The sequence below is a fragment of the Callorhinus ursinus genome, unplaced genomic scaffold (genome assembly GCF_003265705.2).
Source record: "Callorhinus ursinus isolate GAN/ISIS: 27379988/994484 unplaced genomic scaffold, GSC_fseal_2.0 scaffold100, whole genome shotgun sequence".
NCBI lineage: Eukaryota > Metazoa > Chordata > Mammalia > Carnivora > Otariidae > Callorhinus > Callorhinus ursinus.
In genome coordinates, this window is record NW_027397162.1 from 782,389 (window position 1) to 797,682 (window position 15,294).

The following is a 15,294-nucleotide window of genomic DNA, read 5'->3' on the forward strand; positions in this document are numbered from 1 at the left end:
ACTAAGTCACCTTTATAAACTAAGACATGGGTTCAAATCAGCCTCCCTTGGCTGTATAATACTACATCTCATACCCCATTTCTTGGCGCCCTCATCTCTCTTTTCTATTGTGCCTCTCACATTCTAACATTGTACATAATTCAGTATATATTTCATATTTCTTCCTCTCTCTTTCTTGAATACTGTAGAGTGTAAGCTCCTTGAGGGCTGGGGTCTTTGTCTCTTGTTTTCAAATACGTTCCATGCACTTAAGATAGTGCCTGAAATGCATAGATGTTCCTTGAATGTTTGTTAGAGCCATGAATAAGCATGGTATTACAGTATCCTTGTTCATCTTCATCATTCTGGCAACGCTGTTTTGTTTATTTTGTTTTGGGTGGGCAGCAAAGCAAGGTTTATTGAGTGATAGTACAAAGCTCCCAAAGAGGGAGGGGACCCGAGAGGGTTGCCCTCTGACAACACTTCTGAATGTTTTAATTCTCCCTCAAGGTAGATACTCAGCATTTTCAAGAATGGAAAGAAATTACATTCTGGAGACTAAACCCTGTTGTTTTCGATGTTTCAGCCCCATTTATGCTCAGCCTCATTCTGTCACTTCTCAGACATCTTAACCGTTTTCTTGTCACAGATATGTCCCCCAGAGCCATTTTTTAGTATATCTGTGCATAACCACAGAATTATATTAATAGCTTTCAGTAATTTAAACAATTAATAAATGTTTTCCTTCTTTGCTTTCCTTCCTTCCTCTTTCCTTCCCTCCTCCACTTCCCCTGCCTTCACCCTCCCTCTCCTCTTCTTCATCGTTTACCAAAAATAATCTCAACTCCCAATTCAGACACTGTCCCTGTAATTGCAAGTGAAGTGAAAATCACTTCCTAGCAAAGAAATGAGATCATGATGCTATATAAATCTTTATTTCTGGGTTCAGATGGTCACCTTTGCATATTTATTGCCACCAGTCCTGGCACATTAAAAAGCATTTATAATGGCCCTTTTCAGATAGGCGGCATATTCCTAGAGGGAAATCAATATATCTCAGCTTTGGGTTAAGAAGGATCTTTTGAATTACAGGGTGCTACGCCCTGGATTGGCCGCCGTCAGCGCCCCCACCGGCAGGAAAGTGCCTTCGTCGGCCCAATAACCCTCCCGGGCGTCATCCCCAGGCCCTGTCGCTGACCTGACCCCTGATCCCGGGCCCCTGACCCAGCCAAAGCGCCCAAAACTGACTTAAAGCTTCCATCTACATGGATTTAAAAACCTCAAGGAAATACGAGTGGACTGTGAGTGGACTCAAAAGGGTATCTCACACGATGTGGCCATGTGGCTTTGTGGCTTTGGGAATAGCTACAACAATGTTTCCAGCATTTTTTGGACCCACCCCGCAGCGGACTGCACAGCACGCAACCTGGGCGCCGAAGCCCCGCCCCGTCCTCTGAGCCTTGAGGCACCATCTCCCCGCGCCGCTCGCGGGACCGCACCGCCTAGCCCCTGCGGGGCGCAAGTCCGCGGTCACTAGGCCGATTGCTCAGGGAAACTACATTACCCAGAAATCTCTGCGCCGCGCTGCGGCGGCTCTATTAAAGGCGCGCAAGCCGTCTGGGCGGGACTTCCAGCGTCTTCCTCGCAGCGGACATTTTGTCTGCCCCTGGTGGAGCCCTCGGAGCGGATCTTTGGGGACGCAGGTTCGGTTCGGAGTGACGGAAGCGGGAAGGCACGGGCAGAGACCCTGCGCCAATTGCGGGAAGGCCCGGCGGTGGCAGCGCCCGCGAAGGCTCCGCGCCCAGGGCCAAGCGACGGCGGTGCGGGGGGTCCCGACCCGGGACTCCTCCCCGCTCGGTGTGGTTCAGATTGTGATGGCGGCGGCCCCGGAGATGGATCCCGCGTAGGTGGGTACTTTATTCGCCGGACCTTGACGCGTTTCGGTCTTTCACTCTGAATCACGAAGCCCTGAATGAGGGGCGCCTGTTGAAGTCGTTGCAGCGCAGGCTCCGGTGTCCTGGGCTGTGGGGGCGTTTCTGGGGGGAGCCCCCATTCCTAACCGCCGGTGTGATGAGCCGTCGAAGTGTTCCTGGCCGATCGGTTATCACGAGCAAAGGCTTGGAGGCGCGACCGAGCCGGGAGGATTCAGGACACCGGGGCCCTCGTAGTTGCGGGAAGCCTCAAGGGCGAGTGGTAGTTCCTGCGTGGGAAGGCCGAGTGAGCCGAGTGCCCTCGTGGCGAGGACGCCGGGAGCCGTGCAGGAACGTGATGTGATCTGGCTCGGGGGGATGGATTACGGTAGGCTGGGGTGATGAGCATGGAGGCAAGGAGACCGGTGAGGAGGCCGCGGACTCCGGGAGTCTTGTGGCTGGACCAGAGCCGTGGCGGGGAGGTTGGAGGTGGAGAAGTGGGATTTTTAAAGGTAAAACCAACAGGATTTCTTGCTGTGTCAGATAATGGCTGTACGTGAAAGTAGGGAGTGAGAGGCCGAAACACTTTTGTTTCCTTTTTCCCCCCCTGAAGTTCCGTGGGAATGGGTCCGTTGAAGCAGGGAGCTCCTTTGAAGGAATCAGGAGTTGCATTTTGGACATTGTGAAGCTAAGGTGTTTCACAGAGGAGGTGTCCCATGGGCATCTGGCCATGCAGGTCTGGAGTTTGGCGGGGGGCGGGTGTGGGGGGGGCCTGTGTTGGAGACCACTGAGGGATGAGGCCTCAGGTCAAAGCCTGGAGATCAGATTCGGAGGAAGAATATTAAGGTTGTGTTTCTCTTACGTAGCCCTTGAGGTGAGAGATTGGAGGGCAGGAAAGAAGGGGTGGACATCCTTCCTTCCCTCCAGAGAGAGGCACGGGAAGTTCTGGCTGGTCTCAGCAGGAGAGGGCTGTAGGGTGTAAAGAACCTGGCCTGAGATGCAGAGGCAGATGTGAGACCCTAGAGATTTGCCACCCTGGACTCAGCAAAGGCACTGCTTGTGGAACAGAGGAAAAGTCAGCCTCGGCCCAAACCAGGGACCTGGTACATCAGTTCTCCAGCTCTTAGGTGAGGAGAGAGTATGAACATCTCTAATGAAGGGCCACCGGCAGGCTCACCTTCAGAGGAGTATGTACCAGGTAGGCTCATTTGGTGAGAGGACTAATGGACACTTGGCAGGTATACACAAGCAGTAAAAAATTTAAAATGGATAGATATGATAAGTTTATATTAATGCTTAGTAATTGATTGAAGTGGTTGCCTGTAAGTGTTTATGATCAAAGTCTTAAATATCACATTTTCTTAAACAAATCCCAAATATCAAAAACCTATCCCTTCATTTGCTCCAAAACCATTTGGGAAAATGTGAAGCTTGTGGGCAGTAAAAGTTGATTCAAGGATCCTTGACATCTACTAACGTGTCCGATACAAACAGTAGCCCTGTTAGGTGGGTACCACTGTTATCCTTGCTTTACAGATTAGGACACTGCAACACATCTTTGTTCATGGACACCCATATGATAGGAGGCAACACTAAGGTCTTAGTATCTGAGATTAGACATTCAGAAATCATTCTCACCAAAAGGCAGGGCAGGAGTTAGAGGAATAGTTCAGTCCGTGATACCCCATTCTGGTAACCTGCCACGTTCAACTCCTTCTTTCTGCCAGGTTGCTTTGGTGGCAGAAGCACTTAGGATCTCTGCACTCACTTTACTTACCCTTCTACTTGCCATTGAGTTTGGGGATGCCGGTGTTACCAACGGTCTTTTGCCTTGAATTGAGTGCAGAGGGATGAAGTGTGAAACAGTGCCCTAGGCACAAGAACCAGCATGTGCAAAAACATCACTTTAGGCTGAACTAGGAGTGTTTAGGGAACCTCAGGTCTCCGTTATGTCTAGTGTGATCAGAGAGCAGGGGACAGGATTCAACTCTGGAAGGGCAGCTGTGGAACTGGGCTTCTGTTTTGAGAATGGTGGGAGCCATGGAAGGTTTGGAACAGGAGGGAGTGATCTGACTGTGGTCTTAACAGGCTTTCTCTGGCGGCACAGTGAAAAAAAGACTCTGGAGTGAGGAAGGAGCACTGTTGATGATGGCTGGACTAGACTGGTCACTCTGGAAGCGAGGGACAAATGCTTGGATTCTGGTCCTTTTTTTGTTTTGTTTTTCTTTAAGTAGGGTTAACCAGATTTTCTGATGTGGTTGGTGAGGAAAAGAATGGGAAGAGTCAGGGATGATTCCACAGCTCTCAAAGTTTTTGGCCTGAGAAGGTATAAGGATGAAAAAATCCTCCATTGAGATGGTGAAGTTGGTGGTGGGAGTAACTTTCAGAAGTTATATCAAGAATTAGGCTTTGACGGTGTTGAATCTGAGTGGAGGTACAGACAGACAGCTGGGCACACAGGTTTGGGTTTCAGAGGGATTCAAGTCCAGAAGGTGGCAGTCAGTAGATGGATTAGAGTAGAGCTGCTTATCCGATTTATGGAGAGGACCTTTATGTCATAGTGGCAGTGCCACTAAGGGTCTGGAAGGGGGTGGACCTGGCAGAGTGGGGTAGGAGTCGCCTAAGAGACAGGAAAAGGGGGGTTAGGGTCCATTTTGGAGGGAGAGAGTAGGATCTGGCAGGTGGGAAAGTCTTCCAGAGAGCGTGGACACGAGATGGATGCTGGGGTAGAGCAATACTGGAGATGAGGTGAAAGTGAGGCCCAAGCAGGTGCTTTCCCTTCCCTGTGTGCTTCCCAGGTGTTCATGGTGACCTTCAGTGGGACGTGGGGAGTTTCAGTCCAGCTGGTAGAAGAGCTCAGGGGCAGACTGGGTCAGCTGGCAGAGTAACTGTGCTTGAGGTAGGACAGTGGGTGTGGGCTTTGAATGAGAATTTAGTATTAAGTGTTAAGTCTTTTATTGTTGAGAATAAAGCATCCTTAGTATATGACAGCAAGGTGGGAAGGGGCTGGGTTTATCTGATATCTTTATGTCGTTCTGGATTGCTGAAGTTGAATCAAGGAATAGGGCCAGGAAGGGAGGATTTAAAAGCTGGGTTCAGAGTTAAATGCAGTGGGGACCATTGACTGGAGCCAGATGTGATCTTGGATGCATTAACCAAGAATTCTCTGGATGCTATGTGCAGATTATCATGTGGGAGATGTGGGAGATACCTGTGTTGTGGGTATCCATAGACATGAGGGAGCTATGGTCTCAAGAGTATTGTGTACTGGAGATGGAATCTGAATTTGTAGCCTGGGGACTCTAGGGAGAATTCTGAACTCAAATTTGTATATGAGAGGTATGAACTCTAGACCCCAGGGGAACTAGCTGGCAGAAGTGTCTGTCTGGGGGCGCCTGGGTGGCTTGGTCATTAAGCGTCTGCCTTTGGCTCAGGTCATGATCCCAGGGTCCTGGGACCGAGCCCCGCATCGGGCTCCCTGCTCAGTGGGAAGCCTGCTTCTCCCTCTCCCACTCCCCCTGCTTGTGTTCCCTCTCTCGCTGTGTCTCTCTCTGTCAAATAAATAATAAAATCTTTAAAAAAAAAAAAAAGTGCTTATCTGTCCCCCGCCTGTTGTTCTGGGCTGGACAAAAAGATTATTAGGAAATGGGGAGAGTGAGTAGGCACCAGGCACAAGGGCCTGGTATCTGGTCTGACTTGAGCTGGGGAGGAAAGTGAATGTGTGGTGGGTAGTCCAGGAGTTCAGGGGAGAGCTGCTGCCCCTGTGCTCAGTTGTTGACTTCATGCAGGGTCATGTGACTTTCAAGGATGTGTTTGTGTATTTCTCTTGGGAGGAATGGGGGCTGCTTGATAAGGCCCAGAGACTTGTGTCACACACAGTGTTTTCTATGCTTTGTGCTTATGTGCTTACAGTCTTCCTGGGTAAGGCCCCACATACCCCAGTTTTCTGGGCTGTGTTCTATTCTTTCTTCCCTCAAAGGTTGCCATTTTCTTCTCATAGCTGCCACGGGCACTGCTGTTTTCCCTCACTAAGATAGGTTTTCTGGGTACTGGGGCTTAGCTGTGTATTGCCTCTTTACTACCTGTACTCCCCAGCCCCTGCTGCCCTAAACCGTTACCAGAAAGGGTTTGAGGGTCAGGAGTCTAGTGGTCAGCCCAGTGGACTACCCTGCTTGCCCTTTCCCTGGGTGTATGGCTCTACCCACATTCATGATACCTCTGTCCTCTAGACTCTGCCCCTTTCCTATAATTTCCTTGGGCCTACCTGTCTCATGAATTGCCATCATGGTCACTGCTGTGGGCCCAGTGTGCTGATCCTGCAAGACATTTCTGATGTTCATTTTATAATATTTAGTTGTCTTAATCTCCTGTGGGTGGGCTGCTCTGGGCCACTGCTTTCCTACTTGCCCTGTCTTTCCTCTATGACTTGTTTTCTTCCAGATCCTTTGTGGTTGCTGAACTTAGCAGGGGGAAGAACTCTGAGTGCCTGACTTAGAGGGACTCTAGCCATGGCAGGAGGGACGTGGACAGGCCCTGGTGAGTGGGAGCTTGGGGAGGGTGTGACTTCAGGGCTGGGTTCAAATAGTGCCAGAAGCCTGTCCTGGCCCCACTCCTGTTTGGTGCCTAGGTTATAGACCATACCTCTTTCTATCTTTTTCTCCTCATTCTGGACGCTTTACACACTTGTCATTTCTGTTCTGACCTCCAACCAGGGCTGTCCACACCCACTCACCAGTGCTCTCTACTGCTCCTTCTGCAGTGCTCTCCTGTATTGGACAATGCTCATGTGTTGTGAGATGTACATATATCCTTAAATGATTCTTGAATACCACTTGCTCATTTTAGATCAGATTTTCCTGGGCCTAGACATACATTTCTGTAAAGTGCTCACCAATAGCCAAGGCCCTTCTAAAAATCATTTGCACAGGAGTAAATTGGACATCCTGCCTGCTGGTTCTCTCTGAGCTACACCCCCTCCTTGTGTCTTTGTCCCTTGTGCAGACTTCCTCATTCTTTCACTCTTTGAGGCCCAGTATTACACAGCAGTTTTTTCTTTAACCTGATGCCAAGGCTGCTGTCCTGCCAACACCCGCATGGACTAAATCCTGGGTATACTAGACATATTTGTGACGGGGTTGCCCCTTCCCAACAGTCATCATGCACTTCAACAGCATTTGTCTGCCTTCAGGTTGCTGGTGTGCAGGCAGAAATGAAGAGGATGAAGAGGCACCTTCTGAGCAGAACATTTCTGTAGAAGTGTCACATGATAGTATTTCCAAGGCACGTTCATCAACCCAGATGGCTCACCCTTGTGACATATGTGGCCCCATCTTGAAAGATATCTTGCACCTGGATGAACACCAGGAAACACGCCAAGGACTGAAACCTTACACATGTGGGGCATGTGGGAGACAATTCTGGTTCAGTGCAAACTTTCTACAGCACCAAAAGCAGTACAATGTAGAGAAACCCTTAAGAAGAGACAAAGGCAAGACCTCGTTTGTGAAGAACTGTAGAGCTTATGAAGAACCTCACCTGTCAGAAAAGCCTTTTCCATGTGAGGAGGAGCAGAACTTCCAGGCCAGTTTGGGCAGTCACCAGCAAAAGGCCACCCATAGCAAGAAGAAGACAAGGAGTACCGAGAATGGGGAGGCTTCTCACAGTGGACATATGCATTACAGGTGCAGCGAATGTGGGAAGGCCTTCAACCGCAAAGACACACTCGTCCAGCACCAGAGAATCCATACAGGAGAAAGGCCTTACGAGTGCAGTGAATGTGGGAAAGCCTTCAGCCGCAAAGCCACCCTTATCCAGCACCAGAGAATCCATACCGGAGAAAGGCCTTACGAGTGCAAAGAATGTGGGAAAGCGTTTAGCCGCAAAGACAACCTTACTCAACACAGAAGAATTCACACTGGAGAAATGCCTTACAAGTGTAGTGAATGTGGAAAATACTTTAGCCATCACTCCAACCTAATTGTACACCAGAGAGTTCACAATGGAGCGAGGCCTTATAAGTGTAACAATTGTGGGAAAGTCTTCAGACACAAATCCACACTTGTTCAACATGAGAGTATCCATACTGGGGAAAATCCTTATGTTTGCAGTGATTGTGGGAAATCCTTTGGCCACAAATACACTCTCATTAAACACCAGAGAATTCACACAGAGGCAAGGCCTTTTGAGTGCGTTGAATGTGGGAAATTCTTTAGTCGAAGCTCTGACTTTATTGCACACCAGAGAGTTCACACGGGGGAAAGGCCATTTGTGTGCAGCAAATGTGGGAAAGATTTCATCAGAACATCCCACCTTGTTAGGCACCAAAAAGTTCACACTGGAGAAAGGCCATATGAGTGCAATGAATGTGGGAAAGCCTATAGTTTAAGCTCCCACCTCATCCGGCACCAGAAAGTTCACACTGCAGGAAGGCTTTAGGAGTGCTTTCAACACAACAGGATTCATAGGGGGAGGAGCTCTGTGATTACCCTTTGAGAGGAAGACATCAATCAGATGTTGAACCCTCATATATCAGCATTACCACCAGGGAGATACCTTATGAATGCCAGGTACAGGGAAGCTTTCGTGGGTTGTGTTGCACTTTCAAACAGGTCCTTGCCAGATTTGTCACGCAATGCCTGTGGCTGAAACCATCTCAGCTCTACCAGCTTAGTTACCATAACATCCTCAGGGAAGGTAGAATTTTGTACTCTCCAGTCCCTGGAGGGAATTACAAGAATCCTGAATTAAATGGGATTTCTCATTTCCTCCACACTGACTGATAAAAGGTGTGGACTTTACATCTTTAGCCAAGAGGATCTGAGCTGTGTTCTGGCTTACAGAAAAGGTTTACTTTCTTCATGGACATTGTTGGTCTCATGTGGTACTTGTGACAGATTTCCAGCCTCCAATTCACCTAACCTGGAGAACTACTTGTCTTACGTTGCTCTGGTTTCTGTGATAATAAAGACCTTATTATTTAAGCCATCGTTAATCTTGGACATTATTTTTACTGTTTGGAATGATTTGAAAACACTTAGGCCCTGCCAAACTGAAGAGATAAACAGTGTGTCTGTGGCGGGGGGGCTCCAGTTTTGTGTGCCTCAAATGGAAGAGCAGGTTGGCAGAGAACCATTTTCAGTCCAGTTTAGGGGTTTATGGGCCTGATTTTGTCTGGATTTCAGAGTTCTTTGAAGGCCCAGACATCACCCTGGGGGTGACAACCTTCAATATGTTTGGGAGCAGCATGGATTCTGTGTCTTATTTCCAGCATCTATACCATATTTCGCAGCACTGTTGAGGGGAAGCTGTTTCTGAGGACCTGCCAAGTGCCATATGCCCTGAAGGCCAGAATCTGATCTGGTACCCAAGTCTGGCCACAAGACTTACCATTCCAGGAAGGAAACAAAATTGATACAGAAACACTGGGTGTGAATAACTGGGTTTGGGGAGACTGCAGCAAATGAGAGTGGATGTGCCCATTTTAAAAAGACATCCATAAACATTCCTGTCACTATGGCTCTGTGAGATGGGGATGCATGGGAATTCTTAGCATCTCCAGGGCTGTATCACTCTATGACCAAGGTCAGTGGCAGGGCAAAGAATGTAAAGTTTATCGATTTCTGTACCTCCCTAGGCTCTATACCTAGTGTCTTTGCTGCATGGGCAAGAAATCTGGGATGGACACTGTGGTCCAAGGATGCAGATTTTGTGACCAGCCAGAGCTTCTGGTGACTCAACTTGGAAACGGCCTTCACTGCTTGCCAGTTCTTCTTGCTGCTGGGGAAGAGGTTCTCTTACAAGGCGTTTGGAGAAAGATGGTAGAGTCACTATATTGATGCTCAGTCTGGTTTTCCAGTAGAAGTGGAAGACCCAGATGTTGCAGTGGAATCATTTTTTATAGTTTCATTGAGGTGTAGTCAACATGCCATATGCTGCACATATGTAAAGTGTGCAATTTGTGATCCTTAATATATGTATAAACATAAGAAATCACCCAGCTATTGTATTGGACATATCCACCCCCAAAGTTACCTCATGGCCCTTCCTAATCCCTCTCAATGCCCTTCTTTTTTTTTTTTTAATATATATATATTTTTAATATCTAAACTATATATTTTATTAACATTGTTTCAGGGGTACAGGTCTGTGAGTCATCGGTCTTACACAATTCACAGCACTCAAAATAACACATACCCTCCCCTATGTCCATCACCCAACCATTCCATCCCTCCCCCCCCGCCCCCCGTCCACTCCATCAACCCTCAGTTTATTTCCTGAGATTAAGAGTCTCTTATGGTTTGTCTCCCTCTCTGGTTTAGTCTTGTTTCATTTTTCCCTCCCTTCCCCTGTGATCCTCATAGCAGTGAGATCATATGGTAATTGTCTTTCTCTGGTTGACTTATTTCGCTTATTTCAATGCCCTTCTTAATACTTCCTATCCCTTCCCCCAGGCAACCATTGATTTACTTTCTGTATAGATAAATTTGACTTTTCTAGAATCTTATTTAAGTGGAACCTTAGAAGTCTATTAATTGTCCACTGTCTTTCATGCAACATTATTTTGAGAATCATTTGTATAGGTAGTTCATTCTCTTCATTGGTGAGTAATAGTCTATGGATATACTGCAATTTATCCCTTTATCTTTTCTGTGTGTATGTACAAAGTGGTGGTTTTATTAAAGCACATCCCCGTGGGCAGAAGGAGCTGCCCCTTTATCTTAATTGACATGTTTTTCCCCAAATCCTAGATATTAAAAACAAAGCTGCTGCAAATATTAATGTACAAATCCATATATGGACATTTAGCTGAGGAAATTTCTAAACCAAGTATTTTAAGTGTGGCCTTGTTTCTTACTGTTTATGGTAAAATGTGATAGGGAAGAGATAAATGTAGGGAAGAACTATTGAACAGAAAAGACCCCAAGACTTTATGATTTGGGAAATTCTTATTCCATCTTAATTGCAAAAGACATTGAAATGAAGTGATTCATGGTCAAGAAAGCATGTTCTGGAGAAATACCCAAGGGTGTAGCTGTACAGCCTTTTGTAATATCTCAGCAAGATCAAAAGACCAAAGTATTTAGTCACATAAAATTTCTTTGAAGAGATTGTGACTAAGCAGGTCTCAGTATAACCAGAGACCATCTAGGAAGTTTAAAGGGATCCCTTGGCTATCTCAACAAAAGCCAAAAAATTGATACAGGATTATCCAGGGAAAAAAATATGTGAACCAACCTCTTGTCTAATGGAAGGAATCTCTGTGGTATATACAGAAGAACCACAAAGTTCTTGAAAATTCCTTTCTAGTAGAGACACCTTGAATCTTAAAGGGACAATATGAAATTAGGACCTACAATATTCTGCACACATGAAACCGCCTGAGAAAATTACTAAGCTGCAAACCTTTATTACCTGTCAGAGAAAAGGAGGTGGACGACAGAGCAGAACAGGGTGGGGAGCTGAGAGCCCAGTGGCCAGAGCCCTGAACCATAGAAGGTATTCCCAGGCCTTGATACCTAATGTAGTTTGCTAAACTTGATTTCAAAATTTCTTGGAACTTGTGGCTATTTATTTTTTCATTTTCTCCCATTTGAAACAATGTATATAACTATTATCCTAGGTCTATTCCACCATTTTATTTTGGGAGCAGATACCTTGTTTTCTGTTTTTACAGATCCACAGATGGAGAGCATTGTGTGCCGGGGTGGAGTATATCCAGAGCCTCAGCCATATCCATGTCTGATTTAGACAATTTAGATGATGAGATTTGGGATTTTTGAGCTGATGAGATTTGGGTGTTGAGTTGATACTGTAATGGAAGGAGACATTTTATGATCTTGGGATGGGTAGAATATATTTTACAAGCAGGTCAGATAGGAATCTGCGGACCAGACAGCAAACTGTAGTAAATGGAATCACTGCTCCCAAAGATGTCCATGCCCTAATCCCCAGAATCTGTGAATGTTCCTGTAGATGGCCAATGGGGCTTTGCATATGTAATGGACTTTGTGATTAGACTTACCCAGGTAGGCTCAATCTAATCACATGAGTCTTTATTATTTTATTTTAATTTTTTATTTTTTTTAAATATTTTATTTATTTATCTGACAGAGCACAAGCAGGGGGAGCGGCAGGCAGTGGGAGAGGGAGAAGCAGGCTCCCTGCTGAACAAGGAGCCAGATGTGGGGCTCGATCCCAGGACCCTGGGATCATGACCTGAGCTGAAGGCAGACGCTTAACTGACTGAGCCACCCAGGTGCCCCTCACACGAGTCTTTAAAAATAGAGAACTTTTTCTAGCTGTAGGGAGAAAGAGACAGAAGAGTCAGACGTGGCTGTATCAGGCCCTTTGGTGCCCCATTGCTGGTCCTGAGATAAAGCTAGGAACTAAGTTGAGCACCACACATCTGATAGTCAGCATCTTTAGTTCTGGCTCAGCAAGATCAGAAGGTCAAAGTATTGATCACACAAAGAGCCCTTAGAAGAAATTATGTGACTTTGCAGATTACCTCATTATAGAAAGCACCCCGGAAGCTTAGAAACCTCAGTCCTACAACCACATGGAACTGAATTCTGCCAACAAAGCACACAAGTAGGAATCTGATTTCCCAGAGCTTCCAGAAAGAAACAGCTTGCCAACTTCAGGCACAGCTGGAGCCCCAGGGACTGGGGGAGAGCTCCGCTGGCCAGTGCACTGCATCAAAGGTATGAGGGAGCTGGGGCCTGCCAGGGTAGCACTTGCCTGCAGAGAGGCTTTGGTTCAGAGGGGAAGGAAACCAGAGCCTTAAATCCTGAACTGCTGGCTCAGAGGTGCGGTGTCAGGTGGGTACCCAGGCAGAGTCAGAGAGAGCTCTGGTCTAACTGGCTGTACCTCTCTGGGCTCTCAGGCCCCCGGGCACCAGGTTCTGTTGCCTCCCACCTCTGCAATCCCTAGCAGCCCAGGGCTCTCCATGTGCCCTTTTGGCCTAGGAATTCCCTCTTCGCCTAATGGCTCCTTGGCGGCAGCACTGACTCCCTGGACCTCTTGCACTATCAAGACACCCAGCCCTGTGGCTGTCAGGCCCTGTTCTGCATCTTTGGCAGCCCACTCCCTCTATGGCCTGGCCTCTATGCTGGCTTCTGAATCCCCTATCTCCATGCTCTCCTCCTTCCTGCCGCTTGTGTCCTCAAGGCTACTTCTCTCACCTGCTTCTGCACTGCTGCATACTTTGCCCTAGCCCCTATAACCCACCTCCTTCCACCTGGTCTCAAGCTCAAGCTGCAGGCCCCTGTGCTTTATCCCTGGCACCTCAAGGTTTTAGCTTCTCTCTGCCTGCTGAGCCTGCTGCAGAATCATTCCCTTTCTGGGGTGCCTGGGTGGCTCAGTCTGCCTTCAGCCCAGGTCATGATCTCAGGGTCCTGGGATTGAGCCCCTCATTGGGCTCCCTGCTAGACAGGGAGTCTGCTTGTCCCTCAAATTATTGATAGGTATGTATTTATTTCCATTTTGTTACTGTTTTGTAGTTCTGTAGATTTTCTCTGATCCTTTCTTCTCTCTTTCGTGATTTGTTGGCTTTCTTTAGCAGTATCCTTGAAATTCTTTCTCTTTATTCTTTGCACATCTATTACTGGTTTTTGACTTGCAGTTACCATTAGGTTTGTGTATAACATCTGCATATAGCAGTCTATATTAAGTTGATGGTTGCTTAAGTTTAAATGCATTCTTTACTTCTTTCCCCCTCACATTTTGGGTGTACTGTCTCATGTTTTACATACTTTTTTTTTTTTTAAAGATTTTATTTATTTATTTGACAGAGAGAGACACAGCAAGAGAGGGAACACAAGCAGGGGGAGTGGGAGAGGGAGAAGCAGACTCCCCGCCGAGCAGGGAGCCCGATGCGGGGCTCGATCCCAGAACCCTGGGATCATGATCTGAGCCGAAGGCAGATGCTTAACGACTGAGCCACCCAGGCACCACCATATTTTACATACTTTTATTTCATGGATCCTTGGGCTGATTTTTACAGAAATATTTATATTTGCTGCTTTTGTGTTTTTTACTTTTCATACTCTCACTTAGGGTCTTTCTTTCCAGTCAGAGAGTCCCCTTTAATATTTCTTATTGGTCTGGTTTAGTGGTCATGAACTCCTTTAGTTTTGGTTTGTTTGAGAAACTCTCTCTCTCCTTCTATTCTGAATGATAGTCTTGCTGGATAGAGTATTCTTGGCTGTAGATTTTTCCCTTTCAGCGCTTTGGATATATTATGCCACTCTCTTCTGGCCTGCAGTCTCTGCTGAAAAATCTTCTGATAGCTTATGGGGTTTCTCTTGTATGTAACTATCTTCTTGTCTGTTGCTGCTTTAAAATTTTTTTATCACTACTGGTTACAAAACACAAGAAGCAACAGGTGTTGACAAGGATGTGGAGAAAAAGGAACTCTCTTGCACTGTTGGTGGGAATGTAAATTGGTACAGCCACTGTGGAAACAGTATGGAGGTTCCTCAAAAAATTAAAAAGAGAACTACCCTACAATCCAGGAATCACACTAGTGGGAAAGTGAGAGATTACATTTACTATTATGATGAAAAAAATAAAATGATTTAAAAACTATCTGAAGCTAGGCAAGAGGCAAGGAAGTAATCCTCCCCAGAGCCTTAAGAAGAAGCATGACCTTATTGACATCTTGGCTTCAGATTTCTAGCCTCTAGAGCTATGATAGAATAAATTGCTGTTTTTTTAAGCCACTCGGTTTATGATAATTTGTTACATCAGCCATAGGAGACTAACACATTAACCAACTTGGTCTAATTGACATTTAGAGAATCTTTCTCCAACAATAGTAGAATGTATTTTAATGTTCACAGAGCATCTTCATCAAAATTGACATAGGCCATAAAATAAATGTCAATAAATGTAGAATGATTAAAACCATGAAACTATGTATTCTGACCATAAGGGAATTAAACTAGACATCATAAAGGAATACTCTGGTGGAAATAATGCCCACATATTTGGAAATTAAAAAAAACATTGATAAACAATGTTTGAGTCAAAAAAGAAATCACAAGAAAAAGTAGACAATATTTTGAACTGTGTGAAATGAAACCCAATGTATCAAGATTTGCTATAGCTGAGATTAGAAGAAAATGTATGGATTTTAATACTTATTTTGGAAATAAATAGGAGATGAAAAAATACTTTCAATACTCAAGCTAGGACACTGTAAATATAAAACAAATTAAAAACAAAGTAGGCAAAAGGAAGAAATATTAAAGAGCAGAAATTAATAAGATAGATCATAAGAACAGAGAAAAATCAATGAACTCCAAAGCTGTCATTTAACTAGATCAATAGAGTTGATCTGTAGGTAGATTGTTCAGAAAAAAAGAAAAGACACATTACCAACATATATATGAAATGAAAGATA

The 15,294-nt window shown here is 45.8% G+C and overlaps 1 protein-coding gene across 2 annotated transcripts in view; it reads left to right on the forward strand.

Moving 5' to 3' along the window:
* The window catches only part of ZNF134 (zinc finger protein 134), a 57,474-nt gene extending 48,605 nt beyond the window's left edge, over positions 1–8,869 (forward strand). Inside the window, exons 1-3 of one of the 2 annotated variants that reach the window (XM_025848951.2) lie at positions 1,761–1,886; positions 6,330–6,425; positions 7,078–8,869. In XM_025848951.2, coding sequence (XP_025704736.1) covers positions 6,398–6,425; positions 7,078–8,324 — 1,275 coding nt within the window. In that variant the 5' untranslated portion in view covers positions 1,761–1,886; positions 6,330–6,397 and the 3' untranslated portion in view covers positions 8,325–8,869. Of the gene's footprint in view, positions 1–1,760; positions 1,887–6,329; positions 6,426–7,077 lie in introns of those variants that run through there. The other variant, XM_073888940.1, reaches the window with a different exon arrangement.
* Positions 8,870–15,294: the final 6,425 nt, after the last annotated feature.